The sequence below is a fragment of the Esox lucius genome, chromosome 21, assembly GCF_011004845.1.
Source record: "Esox lucius isolate fEsoLuc1 chromosome 21, fEsoLuc1.pri, whole genome shotgun sequence".
Lineage (NCBI taxonomy): Eukaryota > Metazoa > Chordata > Actinopteri > Esociformes > Esocidae > Esox > Esox lucius.
Window position 1 is genome coordinate 25563205 of NC_047589.1, and position 23305 is coordinate 25586509.

General features: G+C 46.9%; 1 protein-coding gene across 16 annotated transcripts in view; it reads left to right on the forward strand.

Moving 5' to 3' along the window:
* Positions 1-23305, forward strand: part of atp8a2 (ATPase phospholipid transporting 8A2) — a 48526-nt gene that overhangs the window by 11596 nt on the left and 13625 nt on the right. For 15 of the 16 annotated variants that reach the window (XR_004575063.1, XR_004575064.1, XM_034289312.1 and 12 more), the window contains 24 exons: positions 1719-1818; positions 2002-2100; positions 2285-2330; positions 2704-2744; positions 3220-3293; positions 3468-3537; positions 3811-3938; positions 4124-4235; positions 5649-5817; positions 6296-6423; positions 6516-6593; positions 6678-6811; positions 6917-6992; positions 7109-7214; positions 7447-7529; positions 7654-7703; positions 7998-8067; positions 8171-8255; positions 8402-8541; positions 9770-9908; positions 10575-10639; positions 18641-18813; positions 21808-21991; positions 22380-22490. Coding sequence is in view for 14 of the 16 variants with exons in the window: in XM_034289312.1 (XP_034145203.1) it covers positions 1719-1818; positions 2002-2100; positions 2285-2330; positions 2704-2744; positions 3220-3293; positions 3468-3537; positions 3811-3938; positions 4124-4235; positions 5649-5817; positions 6296-6423; positions 6516-6593; positions 6678-6811; positions 6917-6992; positions 7109-7214; positions 7447-7529; positions 7654-7703; positions 7998-8067; positions 8171-8255; positions 8402-8541; positions 9770-9908; positions 10575-10639; positions 18641-18813; positions 21808-21991; positions 22380-22490 (2461 nt within the window). In the remaining 2 variants the exon portion in view is untranslated. Of the gene's footprint in view, positions 1-1718; positions 1819-2001; positions 2101-2284; positions 2331-2703; positions 2745-3219; positions 3294-3467; positions 3538-3810; positions 3939-4123; positions 4236-5648; positions 5818-6295; positions 6424-6515; positions 6594-6677; positions 6812-6916; positions 6993-7108; positions 7215-7446; positions 7530-7653; positions 7704-7997; positions 8068-8170; positions 8256-8401; positions 8542-9769; positions 9909-10574; positions 10640-18640; positions 18814-21807; positions 21992-22379; positions 22491-23305 lie in introns of those variants that run through there. The other variant, XM_029116265.2, reaches the window with a different exon arrangement.

Consider the following 23305-nt stretch of genomic DNA (forward strand, 5'->3'; position numbering starts at 1 on the left):
TCCGCGTGTGAGGGCGGGAATGACTCCTTATTGGCCACAGCAACCATACCGACACCCAGACGTTCACCACCGCTTCTGGAGCGTCATTAAACCCTATTGTTGTAACTGGATATCCAGCACAGCGGTACCAGAAGCAGCTGTGTGCGTACGTGTGTGCATGCGTGTGTGCGTGCGTGCGTGCGGGCGCGTGCTTTTGTGTGCAAGTGGGAGCATGCCGTTGAGTGTGAGTTGGTGCATGTGCGTGCGAGCTGGCGTGTATCCAGTTCAGCAGCTGTCTGGTCTGCTATGTGATGTCATGCTTTTAGTGTGTGTGTGTAGCTGTGAGCTGGTCTCCAAATATTGTCTTACACTAACCTGCACAGCAAGAGACCCACAGACACACAAAACCAATGCGCGCACATCAACACACTTATGTACATGTTTTAAAAACAGACACACAAACACACCGCTGAGTTTGTTTTTGGCCAGTAAGTGACACTTAAGGGAAGGTTTTTATAGTTATTTTAGTGCCTGGCTATTATCAGGGCTAATCAATTCTGTTGTCTGATCAATGCTGTTGACTGACTGACAAGGTTAACCTTCGAAGGCCATATTCACACCATTTAGGTGTGGTGGCTATTTTAAAAGCAAGGGGAAACTGGCTTCATGTTTGAGACTTACTTCCAATAGAATGTAAAATAACAAAAACGAGGACTCTCTGAATAACTCAAAAATATTTATTAAGATAGAATCCAAACAAGTGATACTTTCCGAAATTATCATAAAAGTGAACAAAATGACGAGGATAAGTGAGCGATAGTAAGTGAGCGGTTAAAAAAATGTTTGGCCATTAGACAGCCCAAAACACATAGCCATAAAGCGAACAGCCCATTTACGGCCCAAAACACTTAGCCATAAGCCGAACGGCCCAAAACACGTAGCCATAAAGCAAACGGCCCAAAACACGTAGCCATAAAGCAAACGGCCCAAAACACGTAGCCATAAAGCGAACGGCCCAAAACACGTAGCCATAAAGCGAACAGCACAAAACACGTAGCCATAAAGCGAACAGCACAAAACACGTAGCCATAAAGCAAACAGCACAAAACACGTAGCCATAAAGCAAACGGCCCAAAACACGTAGCCATAAAGCGAACGGCCCAAAACACGTAGCCATAAAGCGAACAGCACAAAACACGTAGCCATAAAGCGAACAGCACAAAACACGTAGCCATAAAGCAAACAGCACAAAACACGTAGCCATAAAGCGAACAGCACAAAACACGTAGCCATAAAGCAAACAGCACAAAACACGTAGCCATAAAGCAAACGGCCCAAAACACGTAGCCATAAAGCGAACGGCCCAAAACACGTAGCCATAAAGCGAACAGCACAAAACACGTAGCCATAAAGCGAACAGCACAAAACACGTAGCCATAAAGCGAACGGCCCATTAACGGCCCAATTCCTGTCCCCAGGAGGAAGCCGTATTATCTGGTCTTTCTGATCAGGTTTCAAGTCAGTGGACTTGAAGAATGTTTTGAAGAAGGCATTTACAACAGTGATTGCGTCCGTGATTAACCCTAGAGAACATCTCTGCAAACAAAAATCAAACTCTGTTTTCGCCTTTTTCAGTCGGTTACACAGAGCGTGAAGGGAAGTACTGTCCGGTGTGCTGGTTTACGGCGTCTCAACATGTCCATTAACCACATCACTTCCCCGGTGTCCCTTGTCCCCAGCACCACTAAGTACGGCGTGCTCACCTTCCTGCCGCGCTTCCTGTATGAGCAGATCCGCCGAGCCGCCAACGCCTTCTTCCTCTTCATAGCCCTGATGCAGGTGAGCCCCAACGCCTGCCGAGCGTGGTTCTTCTAGAGGGAGCGGTGTGCCACGTTCTGACGGCAAGGCCCCCATTAGACACCTGGTGAATGGCACCACCTGCTGTGTCCCCATGACAACCTAGTGTCCCCATGACAACTCATCTGCAGGCTCGTCTCTCTCTCTCTCTCTCTCTGCTTTCAGCAAATCCCGGATGTCTCCCCCACGGGCCGCTACACCACCCTGGTGCCGCTCATCTTCATCCTGACCGTGGCCGGCATCAAGGAGATCATAGAAGACTATGTAAGGAGGAGCGAGGGAGCTCAGTTCACCTCCCACGCTGACGAGCAACACCCCGCGGGGGTTTCTCAAAGTCTCCTGCTCCGTCGCGAAGCAGTGGCTTAGCCAGCACGTGAACCATTTCCCGCGTCCATCTGGTGAGAGGGAGACACGTGAGGAATTTACACACGTCTTTGTTTCTTTGCAGCAACGACACAAGGCAGACAACACTGTCAACAAGAAAAAGACCACAGGTACTGGGCATCTGTCTCTGTGTGTTTGTGTGTGTTTTCTTTGCTACTTGGGTGGGTGGATGTATTTCGAGGTAATAGGCTTGGTTGTCCTTTAGATACACATGCTAACAGGTAATAGACATGGTTGTCCTTTAGATACACATGCTAACAGGTAATAGACATGGTTGTCCTTTAGATACACATGCTAACAGGTAATAGACATGGTTGTCCTTTAGATACACATGCTAACAGGTAATAGACATGGTTGTCCTTTAGATACATATGCTAACAGGTAATAGACATGGTTGTCCTTTAGATACACATGCTAACAGGTAATATACATGGTTGTCCTTTAGATACACATGCTAACAGGGTTGTTGTGGTTGTGTCTCAGTTCTGAGGAATGGAGCTTGGCAGACCATCATCTGGAAACAGGTAAAAACCCTGTTTCTCTTGTCCGCATGATCACTGGTTCCTGATGACGCCCAGTGCTTCTTCCGCACAACACGGCCTGAACAGGAAAAACTCCTAACTGTAATTGCACCTTATAACTAGGGGCAATAGTTTTTCCCCCTGTCAGGCTATGTGGTGTGGGGAAACTCTGGTCATTGTTAATTCTGTATCGCTCCAGGCTGTTGTTCTTGTTTCATTTTGTTAAGTGTGTTTGTAATGCAACCATTCTCTGATGGAGGTTAGAGACCACAATAAAGATAACCGCTTCCTGCTCTCTCCCTCCTCCGCCTCTTCTCTTTCTGCTCCGGGTTGTTTGTTCTGCCCATATCTCTCCCGCTCACCCTGTTGCCCTTGCATCCCCCCTACGTCCCCCATTCTCTTCTACCTCCCCCAATCATCTTTCTAACCCGATCTCATTCTCTCTCACGCTGTTGCATTGCTGCTTCCGGGCCACTAGGTGGCAGTAGGAGACATAGTGAAGGTGACCAATGGGCAGCATCTTCCGGCTGACATGGTCATAGTGTCATCCAGGTTGGTTTCCGGTGTTTTCCGTGTTAGAGTAGTGTTTGGTCAGTATGGTTCAACTAGTATCCGGGGTTTGCATTGTGTCACAGTTATATTTGATAAATGTTTCAATACCGTCCCTTGTGAATAATGTGGAAGTGATAATGTTGTGGTAATGTAGCGCTCCATTCATCTCCGCAGTGAGCCGCAGGCCATGTGCTACACTGAGACCTCCAACCTGGATGGAGAAACCAACCTGAAGATCAGACAGGTGAGACGTGAGTGTGTGTGTGTTTAATCAGGCTCCATCCAAGCATGATGAGACTGTGTGTGTATTTCCCCCAAGGTCCTTTAGCAGACGCTTGTCCACAGACATTTACAGTAGTGAGTGTTTACATCTTCATTCATCCTCGTGCTGCTCTCCCAGTGGGGATCGAACCCAGAAACCTGGCGCTGCAAGTGTGGCGCTCTACCAGCCGTGCCCTAGGGGACGTGTCTGTGTTGGCGGGAACCTCGTCCAACTGTGTTCGTGTGTTTGTTTCAGGGCCTCACTCTGACGGCTGGTCACCAAACTCTGGAACAGTTGATGGGTTTGTCCGGCCGTCTGGAGTGTGAAGGACCTAACAGACACCTTTACGACTTCACTGGGACTCTACGCCTTGACGACCAAAAGTACGTCCAAACACACGTCCAAACACACGCACCAAAGATAGATCCACACCATTGAAAACATTCACCTGACTGTAACTGTTCTCCCTGTCCAGTGAGGTTCCCCTAACTGTTCTCCCTTTCCTGTGTGGTTCCCCTAACTGTTCTCCCTGTCCAGTGAGGTTTCTCTAACTGTTCTCCCTCTCCAGTGTGGTTCCACTGGGTCCAGACCAGGTGCTGCTGCGAGGTGCCCAGCTCAGAAACACGCAGTGGGTTGTGGGAATTATAGTCTACACTGGACATGACTCTAAACTGATGCAGGTTAGTCATTCAACACTTCAAATTGAATCACGGTTGTAAAACAAGCCAATCGAAACTATAATTCTGTTTGATTAGATTCAACTTTATAGTCTTTGAACAGTACAAGTACAGTACAACGAAATCCAGTCAGCATCTAACCAGAAGTGCAAATAGAAGAGGGCAGAAAATGTACAAGTATTAAGTATGTGTGTATTACAAGAGGAATTCACAGTATAGATTTGCAAAGATGGCAAATGGAGTACAAATGTGCAATTAAGAGGAGGGCAGAGTATGTACAAGTAGCATAATAGTTTTGTGGGTACAAATGGCATTTCTAAATGGCATTCTAGATGTCAAGGCAAGTTGAAGGAGTAAGGTAGCAAGTGCCGATATGGCAGCAATGAGGTCCTGAGGTAGACTTGTATATGTAACAACTGGAAAATGTAACAACTGGAAAATGCACCAACTGAAAAATGCACCAACTGAAAAATGCAAGTACGATGGCAATTCCAAGTGTGCTATGAAGACAAGTTGAAGGTGCAAGGTGCATGTGCAAATGAAATGCAGGGATAGCAGCAGTGAGGTTCTCGAGGTAGACAGGTAGTGTAACAACTGAAAACTACATTATCAGACTTTGCAAGGAAGTGTCAGAGTCCAGTAGTATAAAGGGAGTAGTGCAACAAGGTCCCTGAGAGGTGGGGGGGTATGGTTAGTGATGGGACACAGAGTTCAGCAGGGTTAAAGTAGATGGAAAGAAACTGTTCCTGAGCCTGCTGGTGTGGGAACCAAGAGGGCAAACAGCTTGTGGCATGGATGTGAAGGGTCCCTGATGATCCCGCACGCCCTGTGCCGACCAAGCTTGGGCTGGAGGTCTATGATGGCTGGGAGCTGGGCAGCAGTAATGTGCTGGGTGGTTTTTCGGCTACAGAGCACCGCCAAACCACACTGTGGCGCAGTTGGAAGTCAGAATGCTCTCGATTGTGCAGCGGTAGAAGTTCACAAGGATCTTGGAGGACAGACAGGCTTTCTTCAGCCTCCTCAAAAAGTACAGGCCCTGCTGTGCCTTTTTGACCAGGGCTGAGGTGTTGAGGGTCCAGGAGAGGTCCTCGGAGACGTGGACACCCAGGAATTTGAAGCTGGACACATGATCCACCTCAGTGCCATCCATGAGAACTGGGGCGTGACTGCAGCCTTTAGACTTCCTGTAATCCACAATGAACTCCTTGGTTTTCTTTGCATTGAGGGTCAGGATGTTGTCAGCGCCCCATGCCGCCAGGCACCTGACCTCCTCCCTGTAGGCTGACTCGTTGTCACTGATCAGGCCTACCACCGCGGTGTCGTCTGGCCTACCTAGACGCTGCTTGGTCCCCTTTTGGGTATTTCTTTGTTTGTTTCACATGTAGGATGTAGTTATGTGGTGAATGTTTCTTTCAGAACTCGACCAAGGCCCCTCTGAAGCGCTCCAATGTAGAGCGGGTGACCAACGTCCAGATCCTGGTGCTGTTCTGTATCCTCCTGGTGATGGCGCTGGTCAGCTCTATCGGGGCCGCCATCTGGAACAGACAGCACACCGAGGAGGCTTGCTGGTACCTGTCACGAGCAGGTACACACACACACACACACACTAACACACACACACACACACAGACACTAACACACACACACACAGACACATTTATATTGTTGTGGAAATTCTAACTCAGGACATGGTGATACATCAGATACATTACTGTCAGGCGTTCCATTAGACGTGAGAAATCCGGAAGAAGTAGTTGTCTGTCTTCTACACTGGTAACTCCATGCAGGGTGAGCTGTTCCAGTTCTACGCTTTACAACTGTTAAGGGCAAAAACATGTTCAGTTTCCTTAAAAGACAGAAATTCATCGACTTGTTTGGGATACGCTCGGAGAGATGGGTTCCAGGAAGAACAATTAAAAGAAATAGACACAGACAAGAATATAGAATCAGAATATAATGAGTCAAAGTAATAATTCTCCCACAATACACGTGGGTACAGTCAAGCAGTTATTTGGATCTGGAATGAATGACTAACAGGTGTGTGTGTGTGTGTGTGTCTACAGGTGACATTTCCACTAACTTCTGGTACAACCTCTTGACGTTCATCATCCTCTACAACAACCTCATCCCTATCAGCCTGCTGGTCACTCTGGAGGTGGTCAAGTTCACACAGGCACTCTTCATCAACTGGGTATGGACAGACGTGCGTGCGAATGTTTAAAGACTGCGTGTTTCCCCATCGTAAGAGGGGTCTGGTAAGCTGTCTCTCTGTGTTTTGGTCAGGACATGGAGATGTACTATCCAGAGACCGACACACCTGCCATGGCCCGGACCTCCAACCTCAATGAAGAGCTGGGCCAGGTGAGGATGTGTGAGGGGTTCCCAGCCCAAGCTGACCCGGGTCAACTCCTCCGTGTGCTGACACCTTTCCCTCCTCTCTCCCAGGTGAAGTATCTGTTTTCTGACAAGACGGGAACGCTGACCTGCAACGTCATGCACTTCAAGAAGTGCACCATTGCTGGGATAACCTACGGTCACTTCCCTGACCAGGAAGTGGACCGTTCCATGGAGGACTTCAGGTCGGTGGCCCTGTTCTGTGCTGTGACCCACTGGCCACGCCCCCATACCCTTTCCTTTGTTTGGGCGTAACCCGTGTTTCTCTCTCTCTCTCCTCCTCGTCTCAGTCAGCTGCCATGCACAAGTCATAACTCCACAGAGTTTGATGATCCCACTCTCATCCAGAACATCGAGAAGAACCATGTAGGTGTTCTCCTGGCTTGACTGAGTTTGTCTACTCTCATGGCAATTATTATGCTGAATGACGGTTACGTTACGACATGTTAACCTGTACACCCCTCCCCCACCCCTGTCTTTAGCCGACATCTCCTCAGATCTGTGATTTCCTAACGATGATGGCGGTGTGTCACACAGTGGTCCCAGAAAGAGAGGAGAACCAACTCATTTACCAGGCCTCCTCACCAGGTTAGCCTATTGCCACACAGCTTTTACACATCATAACCAATAATAACTGGTACTGCATCTCTGAGCCAATCACAACCTATGTACTAGACTGTAGGGCCAGTCACATAATATGTACTAGACCGTAGAGCCAATCACGTCCTATGTACTACACCGTAGAGCCAATCACTTAACTTGTACTAGATTATAGAGCCAATCACAACCCTAAACCTACTAATTTGTGCACTTTTTCCAGATGAAGGAGCTCTGGTGAAAGGTGCCAAAGGTCTGGGCTTCGTTTTCACAGCTAGGACTCCTGGCTCGGTCATCATTGAAGCTGTAAGTGTGGGTTTGAAAAGGCGTGCTGGACTGTGGGTTTGAGAAGGCGTGCTGGACTGTCATTTGAAGAGAAGTAGATACGTATCATATTCTGTTTCATTCTTTGTATTTCTTTGTCTTTCAGAGGGGGAAGGAGAAGAGCTTTGAGTTGCTGAATGTGCTGGAGTTTTCAAGGTGAATGAAATGACACACACAAGCATTCACAGAAAATCTGCCTTCGCATTAACAGACATGTGACACACTTTCACTGACACATAACACACTTTCACCGACACATAACACACTTTCACCGACACGTAATGCACTTTCACCGACACGTAACGCACTTTCACCGACACATAACACACTTTCACCGACACGTAACGCACTTTCACCGACACGTAACGCACTTTCACCGACACGTAACGCACTTTCACCGACACGTAACACACCTTGACAGACACTTAACGCACATTCTTTCTTGTACAGTAACCGCAAGCGCATGTCTGTAGTGGTCCGAAGCCCTGACGGAACGCTGCGTCTGTACTGCAAGGGAGCAGTGAGTAGAACCCCATGCGCCGATCACTCCCGTTGCCACGACGCTCATTTACAGCGCTGAGGGAAAGACGCGTGTTGCTGATGTAATTCTGTGTGTGCTCCAGGATAACGTGATCTTTGAGCGTCTCAATGACGCGTCTCAGTACAAAGATCTGACCATCGCACATCTGGAACAGTTTGCCACTGAGGGTACGTCTTTTTTTCTCTTCATGTCTGTTGTGTCCTGCTCCACGCCCTGTTTACCTGACTGTCCTCCGCCAGATCAGCCGGATTTGTTTTCTTCGTCTCCTGGATTGGTACCAGTGGGTTCATACTCTTGGATGTCTCCCCCCCAGGGCTGCGGACGCTGTGTTTTGCCTACGTGGACCTGGAGGAGGGGGCGTACCAGGAGTGGCTGAAGGAATACACTCGGGTCAGCACCATCATCAAAGACAGGGCCCAGAAACTGGAAGACTGCTACGAACTGCTGGAGAAGGTAAAGGTTATTGATTCGTGTCATTGGTTTGCGGTTATTGGTTTGTGTTTAGCAGTTAGCGATTAGCAGTTAGCGGTTATTGGTCAGCGTTTATTGGTTAGTGGTAGACATTGAATTTCTCATGTAAAGCCTGGCCACTGCTCCTAGCATGACAAAAATATTGAATTCCCCCTCGGTCTGTGTTGCTGGGCTGGTGTGTCGTCTGTCCAGCAGTGGGCAGTGTGCTGCCACTGATCCATTTACGGGTGAAGACAACCTATAAGAGCTGAAGAACACTGATGTTTCCTCAGAGCGAACTCCCCTCAGTTTGTGTGCGTGTGTGTGCGTGTGTGTGTCTTTGTGTCTCTGCTTCTGTGTGAGTGTGTTTGCGTGCCCGACTGCATTCACTTATTCCTAGTTATAAGCTGTCAGCAGTATAAAGCCCCTGTAGCCCTGAAGATAGGCTGGCATACATCTGTCCTGGATCATGTTAGTGCTCAGTAAGGGACTGGACATGACCGCTGGAGGCTGGAAGCTCCCTGGCCCTGGGTGTGTGTGTCCAATCAGACCACTAGGAGGGGAACATGTGATGACCCAGTACTGAGGCTCAGTTCTGTCTGCTGTGCCTTAGTTGTCAGGTAGTTCTCCAGTCAAAGAAAGGGATTCTCAGAGCCAACCCAGAGTAGATTAAGGGAGCAGAGGAGGAGGTGAGGCGAGGAGGAGGTGAGTTAGTGGGTGGGTAATTGCCTTCGCCAGTCTGCCAAGAGCCCCATAAAACCTAGTCAACAACACAGCACTGTTATGTTGTGTGTGTGTGTGTGTGTGTGTCCGTCCACGGGTGCATGGTTGAGCTGGCGGGCTTGTGTATGTGTGTGTGCACGTCAGCACGCATGTGTGCGCATATCTAATGAGGTCATTTGCATGTTTTTGATAGAGGTCTGCGAAACATTAACAGACTTCCTCCCGAAGCTTCGGTCTGACCCACAAACAGCGTCTCACAACCACCTCAGTGCCCCCAGTCAGCTGGTTACTGGTCCCTTCTGTGATGTCCTCCAAACACAACCAGCCGCTGTCTAGGCCTGTTTTGTCCAGGGAGGCATTTTCTGCATTCTTTATGTCTGAGTCTAAGACCACTTATTGTCTTTCATCAGTCCCCTCTCTCTCTCTCTCTCTCTCTGTTTCTTCTCTCTCTCTCTCTCTCTCTCTCTCTCTCTCTCTGTTTCTTCTCTCTCTCTCTCTCCCTCTGTAGGACTTGCTGTTGTTGGGGGCCACAGCCATAGAGGACCGTCTCCAGGCCGGTGTCCCTGAGACCATTTCTACTCTCATGAAGGCAGACATCAAAATCTGGGTTCTCACTGGAGACAAACAGGAGACTGCCATCAATATAGGTGATGGACGGAAAAGGACAAAGGGATGGGGGGGGGGGGGGGTAGCTGGGGTGACAGAATGGGGTGGGGGGGGGGCTAGTTGATGTGTATCTGGTTCTGTGCTGTTTCTGATACCATTTTCTGACATATGGACTGTGGCACTTGTGAAAAGTGCCACAGACCAAAACTGCAGTCGGCATTTCCATTGTCTGTAAAGAAATACAGCGTCTGGAGGGGGGCTAATGTCCACCACGAGGCAACCAAAACCGCCTGTCAAATCCTCTTTAACTGTGTTGGCACGGCCTACTTGTCTACTGCCTGGGCACAGATCACTCGCTCCTAAAACAGTACCAACCATTTATTTATACCATGACTGAACAAGATATTTAGTAGAAAAAATATGAACCGTGCTTATATACTAACCGAACAATAAACAACACAGGAAATCAGTCCACAATGTTTATTGTTGTCGAGTAAACAGCCCTGAACATTGTATGTCGGAAGCAGAATTCTGTTAAAGGGTCCAGCCACTTCTGATGCGCCACTTTTTTTTTGTCTGAAAAGCTATCAGTTTCCGCTATGGACAAGTTACTGTAGCAGCAGTGTATGTCGGAAAAAGGTAGGAGACCATATTCTCTGTTTCCGAGACTGTTTTCTCTGTTTCTGAGTCCTTATTCTCTTTATCAGGTTATTCTTGTCGTCTGGTGACACACGGAATGTCCCTCCTCATCATCAACGAGGACTCTCTGGATGTGAGTACATTTATCTGTCCTACCCTCCATCCTCTTCCTCTTCATCCCCCTTCTGTGTGTATGTGTGAGTATATGTGTGTGTGTGTGTGTGTGGCGGGGGTGCGAGGTGTATCTACCCAGTTGGTGTGTGTGTGTGTTTAGGGTGGGTTCTATAGAGGGTTACCGTGGGAACCAGGGTGTGGCAAAGCAGAGATTGGTGGGTGTGTCTCTTTGTCTCCTCACAGGTGGAGGTAATTAAGGTGTCTGGTGTCTTCCTGTAGAAAGGGATGAAAGACAGATACTGCTCTATTGCATTCCCTCCCCTCATCCCTCTCTGCGTCTCTGTCTGTCTCTCAAACACTCACACACACACACACACACACCCACACTCACACACACAATGTCTTAGTCTGCTAACTTTAATGGAGTTAATGTGTCTGTGAGACAGAAAGTCTGCAGTCAGGGGTTACATCCTGTAAGCACTGTGGTCTGAGGTTGTGTATGTAGAGGGATGTGTACCTGGGCATCAGGAGGTTGTGTATGTAGAGGGATGTGTACCCGGGCATCAGGAGGTTGTGTGTGTAGAGGGATGTGTACCCGGGCATCAGAAGGTTGTGTGTGTAGAGGGATGTGTACCCGGGCATCAGGAGGTTGTGTATGTAGAGGGATGTGTACCCGGGCATCAGGCGTTTGTGTATGTAGAGGTATGTGTACAATGCCAGGAGGTTGTGTATGTAGAGGGTTGTGTACAATGCCAGGAGGTTGTGTATGTAGAGGGTTGTGTACAATGCCAGGAGGTTGTGTATGTAGAGGGATGTGTACCCGGGCATTAGGAGTTTGTGTATGTAGAGGTATGTGTACAATGCCAGGAGGTTGTGTATGTAGAGGTATGTGTACAATGCCAGGAGGTTGTGTATGTAGAGGTTTGTGTACAATGCCAGGAGGTTGTGTATGTAGAGGGTTGTGTACAATGCCAGGAGGTTGTGTATGTAGAGGTATGTGTACAATGCCAGGAGGTTGTGTATGTAGAGGGTTGTGTACAATGCCAGGAGGTTGTGTATGTAGAGGGTTGTGTACAATCCCAGGAGGTTGTGTATGTAGAGGGTTGTGTACAATGCCAGGAGGTTGTGTATGTAGAGGGTTGTGTACAATGCCAGGAGGTTGTGTATGTAGAGGGATGTGTGTATTTGTGTGTGTATAGGTTGTGTGTGTGTGTGTGTGCGTTTGTAGGAAGACAGTGAGACCATTCAGTAACACTGTAATTAGTCAGACTGAGAGTCTATTCAATTAAAAGCCTAACTGGCGTTCCTGAAGCACTCTAACATTCCTGTCATACACTGGAGCACTACCCTGCACCCATAACCGGTCTGCGTCCAGTCGCATCTCCTACCTTAAATGTGCTTTCCTTGAGTTCGTTCATTCATTGAAATGTACCTTCTTATAGCTGGAGGATGTGTGTATGTGACATCTAGTGATGACCAGAGAGAAACGACCGCCTCATTGATCTGTGGCGACAGGAGGCCCCTACAGATGAAAGCAGACCAAGACATATGTCACACCTCGCTTAAAATAACTGACCGAGGGTCAGCTTAGAGCTGCTGCTGCTGTGTGTGTGAGTGTGTGTATATATGTGTGTGTGTGTGTGTGTGTGTGTGAGAGAGAGAGAGAGAGAGTGTGTGTGAGAGAGTATGTGTGTGAGCAGTAGCACAGGCTTATTGAAATCTCATTCCTTGGGCCAAACCTTTTGACCCTTGCAATTTATCTGTTGTCGTCCTAGTTTTCCCCTCATCTTTTTTGCTCCCTCCCTCCCGTCTCTCTCCTTCCCTCCCGTCTCCCTCCCGTCTCCCTCCCGTCTCCCTCCCTCCCATCTCCCTCCCTCCCGGCCTCCACCCTTCACTCCCTCTTTTGTTTTTCGGAGGTGAGTCTCATTTTTGTCGATCTTGCGGTTGGTCGTCAAGCGGACGCCTCCCTCCCTCCGTCTCTTGTCTCCCCCGTTTCCATGTCTCCTCCACACGGCCACCGAGCCATCCTTCACCACCCTCTATATGAGGAGGAAGTGCCTGAATGGTGTGTGGAAGAAACAAAGAGATTCGGATTATCATGTTTTGTGTGTGAGCAGGAGAATCTGTGAATAGAAAAGCCAGAATGTATGATAGAGAGAAGAGAGGGGGAAAAACGGTTACAGAACCGTAACATAGATAATGATGTAACTTCTTGGAGAGAGTGAGTGAAAGGAAGAGGGGGAATGAGATGGGGGGAGAGAGGAGTGGAAAGAGAGATTTGAATTGAGAGCCCTCTGAAGGTGATGAGTGAGAGGGGTAATGCGATCTCCTTTTGGCCTAGCCTCTCGTCAAAACAAACCCCTGAGCAATGCCTCCTGGGTAAACATGGCGGCTTGTGACACCCGTGACAGGCTCCATCTGTCCCCTTCATATAGAAAACACCCTCTTTACAGTAGAGGAGATGGCTGCCCAGATCAGGACGATCACCTTGGAAAGACATTTCTTCCATCTTACCCACAAGCCCCCTCTCTTTCCGTGTGGCTATGCCCGCATTACAAGTCTTACACAAACATCCTAACTCTGCTGCTCATTAATCATCTCTCTCTATCACTCTCACTCTCACACACACACACACACACACATACTCGCAAAAAAGTCAGAGTATAAACTTACAAAACCTTTTGTTTGCATGTCTGGGGTGTGTGTGTGTTTCTGTGTCTGGGTGTGTATAGTTCTGTCAGGGGGGCGTGTCTGGTTGAGGATGTGGGTGTTTGTTTGCACAGATGCCTGGCTGATAATTAAACAATGTATTAAATCTCACTGGTGACAGAATCTGCACTTCAGATATGAGCGTTTCTGTCTCCTCCTCTTAATCCCCCCCCCCCCTCCCTCCCCCATTTTCACCCTCTGCTCATTCAGCCCTCACAGCCTTCCCACATACTCCTACCCTCTGATTACCGCCCCCCCCCCCCGCCCCGCCCCCTGATTCTCCACTTACCTCTCCTCTCAGTAATGTACCCTGCTTCCTCATTCTCTTTGTGCATGCGCTGGTGTGTGTGTGCGTGTGTGTGCGTGTGCGTGCGTGCGTCAGATCCAGTTGTCTTCTACACCGGGTCACACTGTAACCAGAGCCCTACTACGAACGGAGAAGGTGACCTGGAATATGTCACGTCCTGAGGCGTGTCTCTTCTCCACTGTAAATGTGTGTGTTGAGAGAGGGCGATCTGTGATTTGTCACACCATCAGAACTTTCCCCCGCTCGGTTCTAAATATATCCGTGATAAGGGTCTATGCGATGTGTCTGAATCTGTGTTGAAGCCTGTTCCCAGCTCCGATGGATTTAAAAAATAACATTTATTTTGGGACTGAGCTGGACTGCCACTGAGAGATCAATGCAATTGGCTGATACAGCAATTCCAACAATCTTTTTCAGAAAGATGACTTGTGGTTCACACAGAACCAAAGTATTGAGTAATTGGTCAGATGCTCAATTAACTTCAGGGTCCTTGTGTGAGATGAGATTGGAACCAGGACAAAGAGCTCCACCCTGCTTCTTTTTGAAGATCGCCAGCAAGTCTGTGGGCCAAATCTCCTCACTCTGTCTGAACCGGACAGATGCTTGCAATTGCATATTTTGGTTTTCTCCAAGGCACCGGGAACTAATGGTGCTTAATGTCTCCAGCAACCCAGTGTTTACTGACAGATATATGGGATCACGTTTGTGTAGTCAGTCCACTAGAGATTAGAGAAGGAGGAATAGAGGCAGTTCAGAGATTAGAGAAAGAGGAATAGAGGGAGTGACTTCAGAGAAAGAGGAATAGAGGCGTTGATGTTGGAGATTAGAGAAATAGGAACAGAGGCTGTGACATTTGAGAAAGAGGAACAGAGGCTGTGACATTAGAGAAAGAGGAATAGAGGCAGTGACATTTAAAAAAGAGGAACAGAAGCTGTGACATTAGAGAAAGAGGAACAGAGGCTGTGACATTAGAGAAAGAGGAACAGAGGCAATGACATTTAAACGAGAGGATCAGAGACTGTGACATTTGAGGAAGAGGAACAGAGACTGTGACATTTGAGAAATAGGAACAAATGCAGTGACATTTGAGAAAGAGGAACAGAGGCAGTGACATTTGAGAAAGAGGAACGGAGGCTGTGACATTAGAGAAAGAGGAACGGAGGCAGTGACATTTGAGAAAGAGGAACGGAGGTAGTGACATTTTAGAAAGAGGAACAGAGGTAGTGACATTTGAGAAAGAGGAACAGAGGCTGTGACATTACAGAAAGAGGAACAGAGGCTGACATTACAGAAAGAGGAACAGAGGCAGTGAGATTTGAGAAAGAGGAACAGAAGCTGTGACATTTAAAAAGAGGAACAGAGGCAGTGACATTAGAGAAAGAGGAACAGAGGCAGTGACATTTGAAAAAGAGGAACAGAGGCTGTGACATTTGAGAAAGAAGAACAGAGACTGTGACATTTGAGAAAGAGGAACAGAGGTAGTGACATTTGAGAAAGAGGAACAGAAGCTGTGACATTTAAAAAGAGGAACAGAGGCAGTGACATTTGAGAAATAGGAACAAAGGAAGTGACATTTAAGAAAGAGGAACAGAGGCAGTGACATTTAAAAAATAGGAACAGAGGCAGTGACATTTAAGAAAGAGGAACAGAGGCAGTGACATTTGAAAAAGAGGAACAGAGGCTGTGACATTTGAGAAAGAGGAACAGAGGCTGTGACATTTGAGAAAGAGGAACAGAGGTAGTGACATTTGAGAAAGAGGAACAGAGGCAGTGAGATTTGAGAAAGAGGAACACAGGCAGTGACATTTGAGAAAGTGGAACAGAGGCTGTGACATTACAGAAAGAGGAACAGAGGCAGTGACATTTGAGAAAGAGGAACAGAGGCTGTGACATTAGAGAAAGAGGAACAGAGGCAGTGACATTTGAGAAAGAGGAACAGAGGCTGTGACATTAGAGAAAGAGGAACAGAGGCTGTAACATTTGAGAAAGAGGAACAGAGGTAGTGACTTTTGAGAAAGAGGAAAAGAGGCTGTGACATTTGAGAAAGAGGAACATAGGCTGTTACATTTGAGAAAGAGGAACAGAGGTAGTGACATTTGAGAAAGAGGAAAAGAGGCTGTGACATTAGAGAAAGAGGACAAAGAGAAACTTTGTCCTCAAATTATTTTATTTGGAAATGTGTAAAAAATAGCGCAGTAATATTTAAGAATATATTTTAAAAATACTTGCTGATGAGAGATTTTGATGCAGATCACACATTTTTCCAGATGCCTTTGCTGTCATGTTGCCGAGGCATTCGGTTCTCTTCCCCAGATTACAGCCTTGGGTCTGATGTATTTAGGAGCCATAAAGGAATTCATCTGATCCTGGGGCTGTTGTGTTGGTCGGTATTTGGAGAGGATCTCTTATTTGTAGATATCCAGTTGGTTTCACATTTAGAAAAAGACATTTAGAAAAGCGGTGCGGTATATTATAGAAACCTGTGACCTATAAAGCTTGGCCGAACGGCTTTATGAGGTTTACTAATAATTAGTTATGGAGTGTTAATTTCTGCTCCACTAGCCAGTGAGTGTCAGGTGGGTCTCTCTCCCTGCTCTAACAAGTAGCTGAAGGTCATTAGCAGCAATGTGATAAGCCTTAACACTGTTTGCTGCCAGTTTGACTCATTGTATGTGTATGTGTGTGTGAGTGTGTGTGTGTGTGTGTGTGAGAGAGAGAAAATTAGTAGTGGTGATGATGTAGGCTGTAATTTCTCATGATAATATTGAGACAGACCCTCTACACCAAACCACCAGTATATCAACCGAGTCTGGGTGAAGTCATTGAAGGCACATATTCTAAATTCAGCTCACCCATAAAGTGTTAATTTATTCGCATTTTCTTAATTGCCTTGAGAAAGTGTACAATTGCATTTATTTAGTCCTTCACTGACGCTATGAAAAATATTGGAATGGGGCAGATAGATGTGCGTTGGGATTAGATCTGACAGTGCACCTAGAATCATGTACACACATTCACACACGCACGCGCACACACAGACTTCTGAGAACTTTGACAACTTTAATTGCCTTTAATCCTTTCATTGTGTTTGTTTTCATACTGCCTGTTTAGAAGAATATGCAAACAGGAATTCCGGAATCGAAGAAAAACACACAAACCAAAGCTGAGAAAACAGCAAAGAGAAGGGACTGCATGCTGTTGGATTGTAGGGGAATGTGACTGTGTGTGTGTGTCTGTGTGGGTGGGTGTGTGTGTGGGTGTGTCTGTGTGTGTGGGTGTGTGTGTGGGTGGGTGTGTGTGTGGGTGTGTGTGTGTGTGGGGGAGGTGAAGGGAAGGTTTGTGTCCATTTCTCCCACACTGGTCAGTAGACAGAGGGATCATCTCAGCAGAGGTTTCAGGGTGACTGGAATCATCTGGGTGAAAGTAACCCTCTCTTCACTGTGGGTTCATTTGAACCAGAACGTGTGTATCCTTGTTTGTGTTTCTGCCTGGTGCTGTGATTTTCAATACCTTCATCTGTATATAGTGAACATTGTGAAAGTGTTTTACTGTTTATAGTCAGCGTGTGTGTACATCCATATCCTGGAACTGTGTTTGTGTGTGGATTATGTGTTGTATTGCACATGTTTATGTGAGGATCAAGTCTCCTTTAGGTTTATGGGCTGTCAGTGTGCGCGCGCGCATGCGTGTGTGTGTGTGTGTGTGTGTGTGTAGTCTCCTGTTCGTGTGCGTGAGCTATGTGGGGGAGCTTTGCGTGCTTGTCTGACCACATGGTTTTCATTAGAGTCTATGAGATGTTTGTTTTCTCAATTAGTCGCAGTTCCTCTGTTATCAACAGCTCCATCTAAACTGCCCCAATCTACTGCCCCTCTATACCGACTGTTTCACCCTGCCCCAATCTACTGCCACTCTATACAGACTGTTTCACCCTGCCCCAATCTACTGCCCCTCTATACAGACTGTTACACCCTGCCCCAATCTACTGCCCCTTTATACAGACTGTTACACCCTGCCCCAATCTACTGCCCCTCTATACAGACTGTTACACACTGCCCCTCTATACAGACTGTTACACCCTGCCCCAATCTACTGCCCCTCTATACAGACTGTTTCACCCTGCCCCAATCTACTGCCCCTCTATACAGACTGTTGCACCCTGCCCTAATCTACTGCCCCTCTATACAGACTGTTACACCCTACCCAATCTACTGCCCCTCTATACAGACTGTTACACCCTGCCCCAATCTACTGGCCCTCAATACAGACTGTTACTCCCTGCCCCAATCTACTGGACCTCAATACACACTGTTACACCCTGCCCCAATCTACTGGCCCTCAATACAGACTGTTACACCCTGCCCCAATCTACTGCCCCTCAATACAGACTGTTACACCCTGCTCAGACTATTACAGCCTGTGTATGTTTCAGTTTTCGTATCAGACTTCATATTGTGTTGCTAGTGATGTATAGATCTGTTGATGGCCCTGAGCAGCAAACTACCCATTAGGATATGGATATCTCCTCTCTCTCTTTCACAATATTGTGCTCTATATCTGTCCTCTTTCCCTTCCTTCCTTCTCCTTACACATTTGTTCCTTTTCATCTCTCACTCCCTCTGAACTGTATGAGCTGTACCATGTTAGAGTGAGTACTGAACATCACTGTACTGAACACCCCTTTACTCTGTGTGTATGTGTGTGTGTGTGTGGGGGGGGGGGGGTACTTAACTTTTGGAGACTGTAAGTTCTGCAGAAGGTACGTAAAACATGTAAAATTGACTTAGGGGTTAGGTTTTGGGTGACATTTCAAATTAGGGTTAGGGTTATAAATTAAGGCTAGGTTGCATTTAGGCATTACTGGTTGGGTTTAAGGTTAGGCATTAGGGCTAGGTTAAGTTTATGTATAAAGGTTAGGTCATCAAGGTTATGGTTAGGTTCAGGGACAACTCCCCTATCTTTCACCATTTAATGAATGCGTTCTGGTTCTGGTCCATTTCCTCATAGGCAACACGGGCCACATTGACAACCCACTGTACATCACTGGGAGACTCTCTTGGGAAGGAGAATGAGCTGGCTCTGATCATCGATGGACAGACCCTGAAATACGCCCTCTCCTTCGAGCTGCGCCAAGCCTTCCTAGACCTCGCCCTGTCCTGCAAGGCCGTTATCTGCTGCAGGTACAAGATGTACCGGCACTCACCTGGTTCTGCTCCCTACGCAGTAGCATGGAGGCGCGTGTGTTGGGAGTCCTAGGTAGCCCATAGTGTGTCTGGCTTATAAAGACTTGGCTCGCAGCTCAGAGGGTAATGTAATGCACAACATGGAAATGTCAAAGTCATGACTCACTTACCGCTATTATCCCACAAAAGACCCACCCCCACCCCCACCCCCCCACACACACACACACACACATCCATACTTTCATTTATACAATGTTCTCGTAGATTGTTTACCGGTCCTTTTTCGGTCCTGTTTCCACCTCACACCAGCTGTGATGTTAAGCAAAATCGTTTCCATTGTGTGTCTCTGTGTTTATTCATGCGTGTGTGTGTGTGTCAGAAGGGAAGTAATTGACTCTCCCTAGCATAAAAGTCATATCCGGACTCCAGTCCCCTAGGCCTTACAAACCCTCCCCTGTCTCACCCCCCCCCCCTCTCTACTCCTCACCCTGCTTTCCCTGGCCCACTCATGATCCTGTCCTCCTGCTGGGTGGGTGTGTGTGTTCTTTTAAGGTTTGTCAGCTCTTTAGCATTGTTTGCATTCTTACACACATTTGACCTAAGCGATCTTCATCAAAGTCAAGTTTACTGGGTTATTCATGTTTTTGTCTTTTTTTTAAGTCAGGGCTTTAATCAGGGTTCATGTAAGCGGGGTTCATGTAATCAGGGTTCATGTAATCAGGATTCAGGGTTCATGTAATCAGGTTTCAGGTAATCAGGTTTCAGTGTTCATGTAATCAGGGTTCAGGGTTCATGTAATCAGGTTTCAGTGTTCATGTAATCAGGGTTCAGGGTTCATGTAATCAGGTTTCAGTGTTCATGTAATCAGGGTTCAGGGTTCATGTAATCAGGGTTCAGTGTTCATGTAATCAGGGTTCAGGGTTCATGTAATCAGGTTTCAGTGTTCATGTAATCAGGGTTCAGGGTTCATGTAATCAGGGTTCAGTGTTCATGTAATCAGGGTTCAGGGTTCATGTAATCAGGTTTCAGTGTTCATGTAATCAGGGTTCAGAAACATCTTCACTACTCAAAGAAACCTACTCCACTTGTCATAAAACATAGAGGTACTGTGCATCATAGCAAAGAATATGGGTTCAAAAGTCTCCTGAACTTTAATACATTTAATAGAGCTGAATAATCTAGAAGTTGAAATGCAACAATGAAATGTAATCTTGGATTAATTTTCTCAATGATGAAATGGAAAGGTTGTTATTCGTTTCATCGTGTTCGGTGCATCTATGATTAGGTGTTAGACGAAGATCATGCAGAAATACAGAACATGTTAAACAATCCACACACTGTTCCCATCGCTGTATGTACAGTATGGAAATAGTGGATGTGAGCTTATTCATGCATGTCTGAGGCTTTGCTTTGTGTGGGGGGATTCTGTGCGTGCGTGTGTGTGGGGGGATTCTGTGGTGAGTGGTTGTGTGTCTGGGATGTTCCATGCAGGCAGGCCTCCGTGCTTGGGTTCCTGACTTCACACTTTGTTTGTTTAAACAGCCACTTTAAACTACTTATTTTCTGCTCAATTCCACCATGAAAAACATTTACTCCCTTTCATCTGTCCTGAGATTATATTTTCAAAGCTTTGTGCGTGTGTGTGTGTATGTGTGTATGTGTGTATGTATGTATGTATGTGTGGGTGTGTGTTTCAGTGAGTGGATGTTTTATGACTAAACTGAAATTCTAAAATAAATGTTGAGTCACTCAGTCTTCTCTCTCACATTCCTTCTCTCTCTCACAGACACAGAACCACAGACACAGAACCACAGACACAGAACCACAGAAATAACCACAGACAGGACCACAGATACTGACTGACAGCTCAGAGAGCAGAGGCTCATCTCTCAACATCATCTTCAGCCAAGCCTCTCTCTGGGGTTTCCCCTCTGAACATAGTGTGTGTGTGTGCAGTGGCGTGTTTAGCGGACCACCCAGCAATGTGATCTCAACTTGACCGGGCCACAGCCCTGCTCAGGACACACAGACCATCTTTAAGACATTTTTTCTCCTATTAAGAAGGAAATGGCGATAGAGATTCATAGAAAGGTTATATGCTGGTGTAGAGATTTGACCAAGCCCTTCTCCCCCTCTCATTCAAGAAAGAGTGGTCCTTGTTGCCTTGAAACCACTGTGGGTCCTGATTTCACGACAGGCCTGAGATTCAGTTAGCAGCAAGACTCATGTCTTTCTGAGGCAAACCTTAAGTCCCTCAGACTTTGAATACACATGCGTAAATGCGCGCACACGCAAATACACAAAGCACAGGTCTGATCCAAGTTCCTCTCCCCTGGGCTCATCATATTGTGTTTGCGTAAACAAAGCTGGTTTAGGAGACAGACAGACAGAGGTCACAGGTTAAGAGTGTGGAGGACCTCTGGGATTCATTCCACTCCCCCAGCCTGCTATTACACAAGGACATTAGAGGGAAACATTTGCCCCAAACCACTGATACCTGAGCAGATGCATAACCTTCCCACTAATGGTTAAGGAACTGGGGCAGCAAAATCTGATCTGTTAAAGCAATTTCTTACGTTGGAAATTGGCACTTAATAGAAGCCATGTTGTGTGTTTTAAGCTTGCTCTTCACTGTTTCCTGCTACCTGATGGAAACCACTAAACAAAAACATGACTATGTTTACTTGTGTGTGTGTGTGGGGGGGGGGGGGTTCTCTGATACTCTGCCAACTCTTGTTTTTTTCTCTTTATTCAACTGTTTTTTTTCTCCAATCATTTTTAATACATTTTTCAGGTGTTGTTATTTAGCTGGTCTTTCTATCACTCACCACCCTCTCTTTCGTTCTTTCTTTTTCTCCCTGTCTTTCTCTCGATCTCTCCATCTGTTCCCCTCCTGTTGTGTTTTCCCCAGTCTTCCCCGTCCATACATCTATCACTCCTATTTACGTGACCGGTAACGTCTTTTTGCCTGACCTTTCTCTCTTTGCCCAGGGTGTCTCCCCTCCAGAAGTCGGAGATCGTGGACATGGTGAAGAAGCACGTGAAGGCCATCACCCTGGCCATAGGCGACGGCGCCAACGACGTGGGCATGATCCAGACCGCCCACGTCGGGGTGGGCATCAGTGGCAACGAGGGCATGCAGGCCACCAACTCCTCTGACTATTCCATTGCCCAGGTAACACGGAGTCGCTAAGTGGATTCCAGCCCGCAGCCTGTTTGTGGTCTGGCAGCTCTCCGCTGTGTTAATGGCTAACATGTGTCCCCGTGGGCAGAAAGGGGGCAGGGAGAAGATAGGGCTGTGTGAGAGGCCAGAGGAATCTAGGAGTCGGTGTCTCTCTGTTTATCTCTGCTTATCTGCCTTTGCCCCTTGGCTGTGTGCTGCTCTCTGTCTCTCTCTCTTCCTATCTTACCCTTTGCTTTGCCTCTCGCTTCCTATCGCATGCCCTTTCTTTCTCTTCACTCCCTCACTGTCTCCCTCTCGCTCTCTCCTTCTCTTTTTCTCTCTCATTCCCTTTCTCTCTCTCGCTCACCTTTCCCCTCTCTTTTTTTTTGAATGTTCCCAGTTTTCCTACCTGGAGAAGCTGTTGCTGGTCCATGGAGCGTGGAGTTATAACCGCGTCACTAAGTGTATTCTGTACTGCTTCTATAAGAATGTGGTTCTCTACATTATTGAGGTAAGACATGCCCCTTTTTCCTGACCCCGCCCACACCCGTGTTCTTGTCATATATGACAGTTCAGAAACTAGGATTTACAGTGGCTCTCAAAAGTATTCACCCCCCCCCCCCCCCCCCCCCCCCCCCCCCCTTGGACTAGTTCACATTCTGTTGTGTTACAACATGAAATCAAATTGGAATTTTTTTTACATTTTAGGTTATCAACACAAAACATTTTATAATTGTTTCATTAACAAAATGATTAATTCAATAATACAAAATTATTTATTCATTTAGTCTTCATCCCCCTTAACCAATAATTGGTCAATGCATCTTTGGCTGGAATTACATCCATGGGTCTATTTTGATGGGTCCCTACCATCTAGACAGGAATTGCTGCCCATTCTTCTTTGCAAAATTACTCAAGCTCCGAGAAGTTGGATGGCGCCATTTCAGGAAATTGTCCTTTTTGTTTATTAAGCCAATCCAGTGTGGCTTTGGTTGTATGTTTGGAGAGGTCATTGTCAGGCTGGAAGATTTCTCTTTACCCAAGTCCCAGGTCTCTTGCAGACTTCAGCAGGTTTTCCTCCAGGATTTCTCTGTACTTTACTGCATCCGTTTTGCCATCTATCTTCAGATGCTTTCCAGGCCCCACATCATGATGCTCCTGCCAACATGCTTCACAGTAGGAATGGTGTTTGTCAGAATTATGTGCGGTGTTAGGCTTGCGCCAAACATAGCACTTAGCATTGTGGCCAAAAAGCTCTATTTTGGTCCCATCGTGGTTTCTTTCAACAATTACTTTCTTTTTGCCACTCTTCCCTGAAGGTTACTT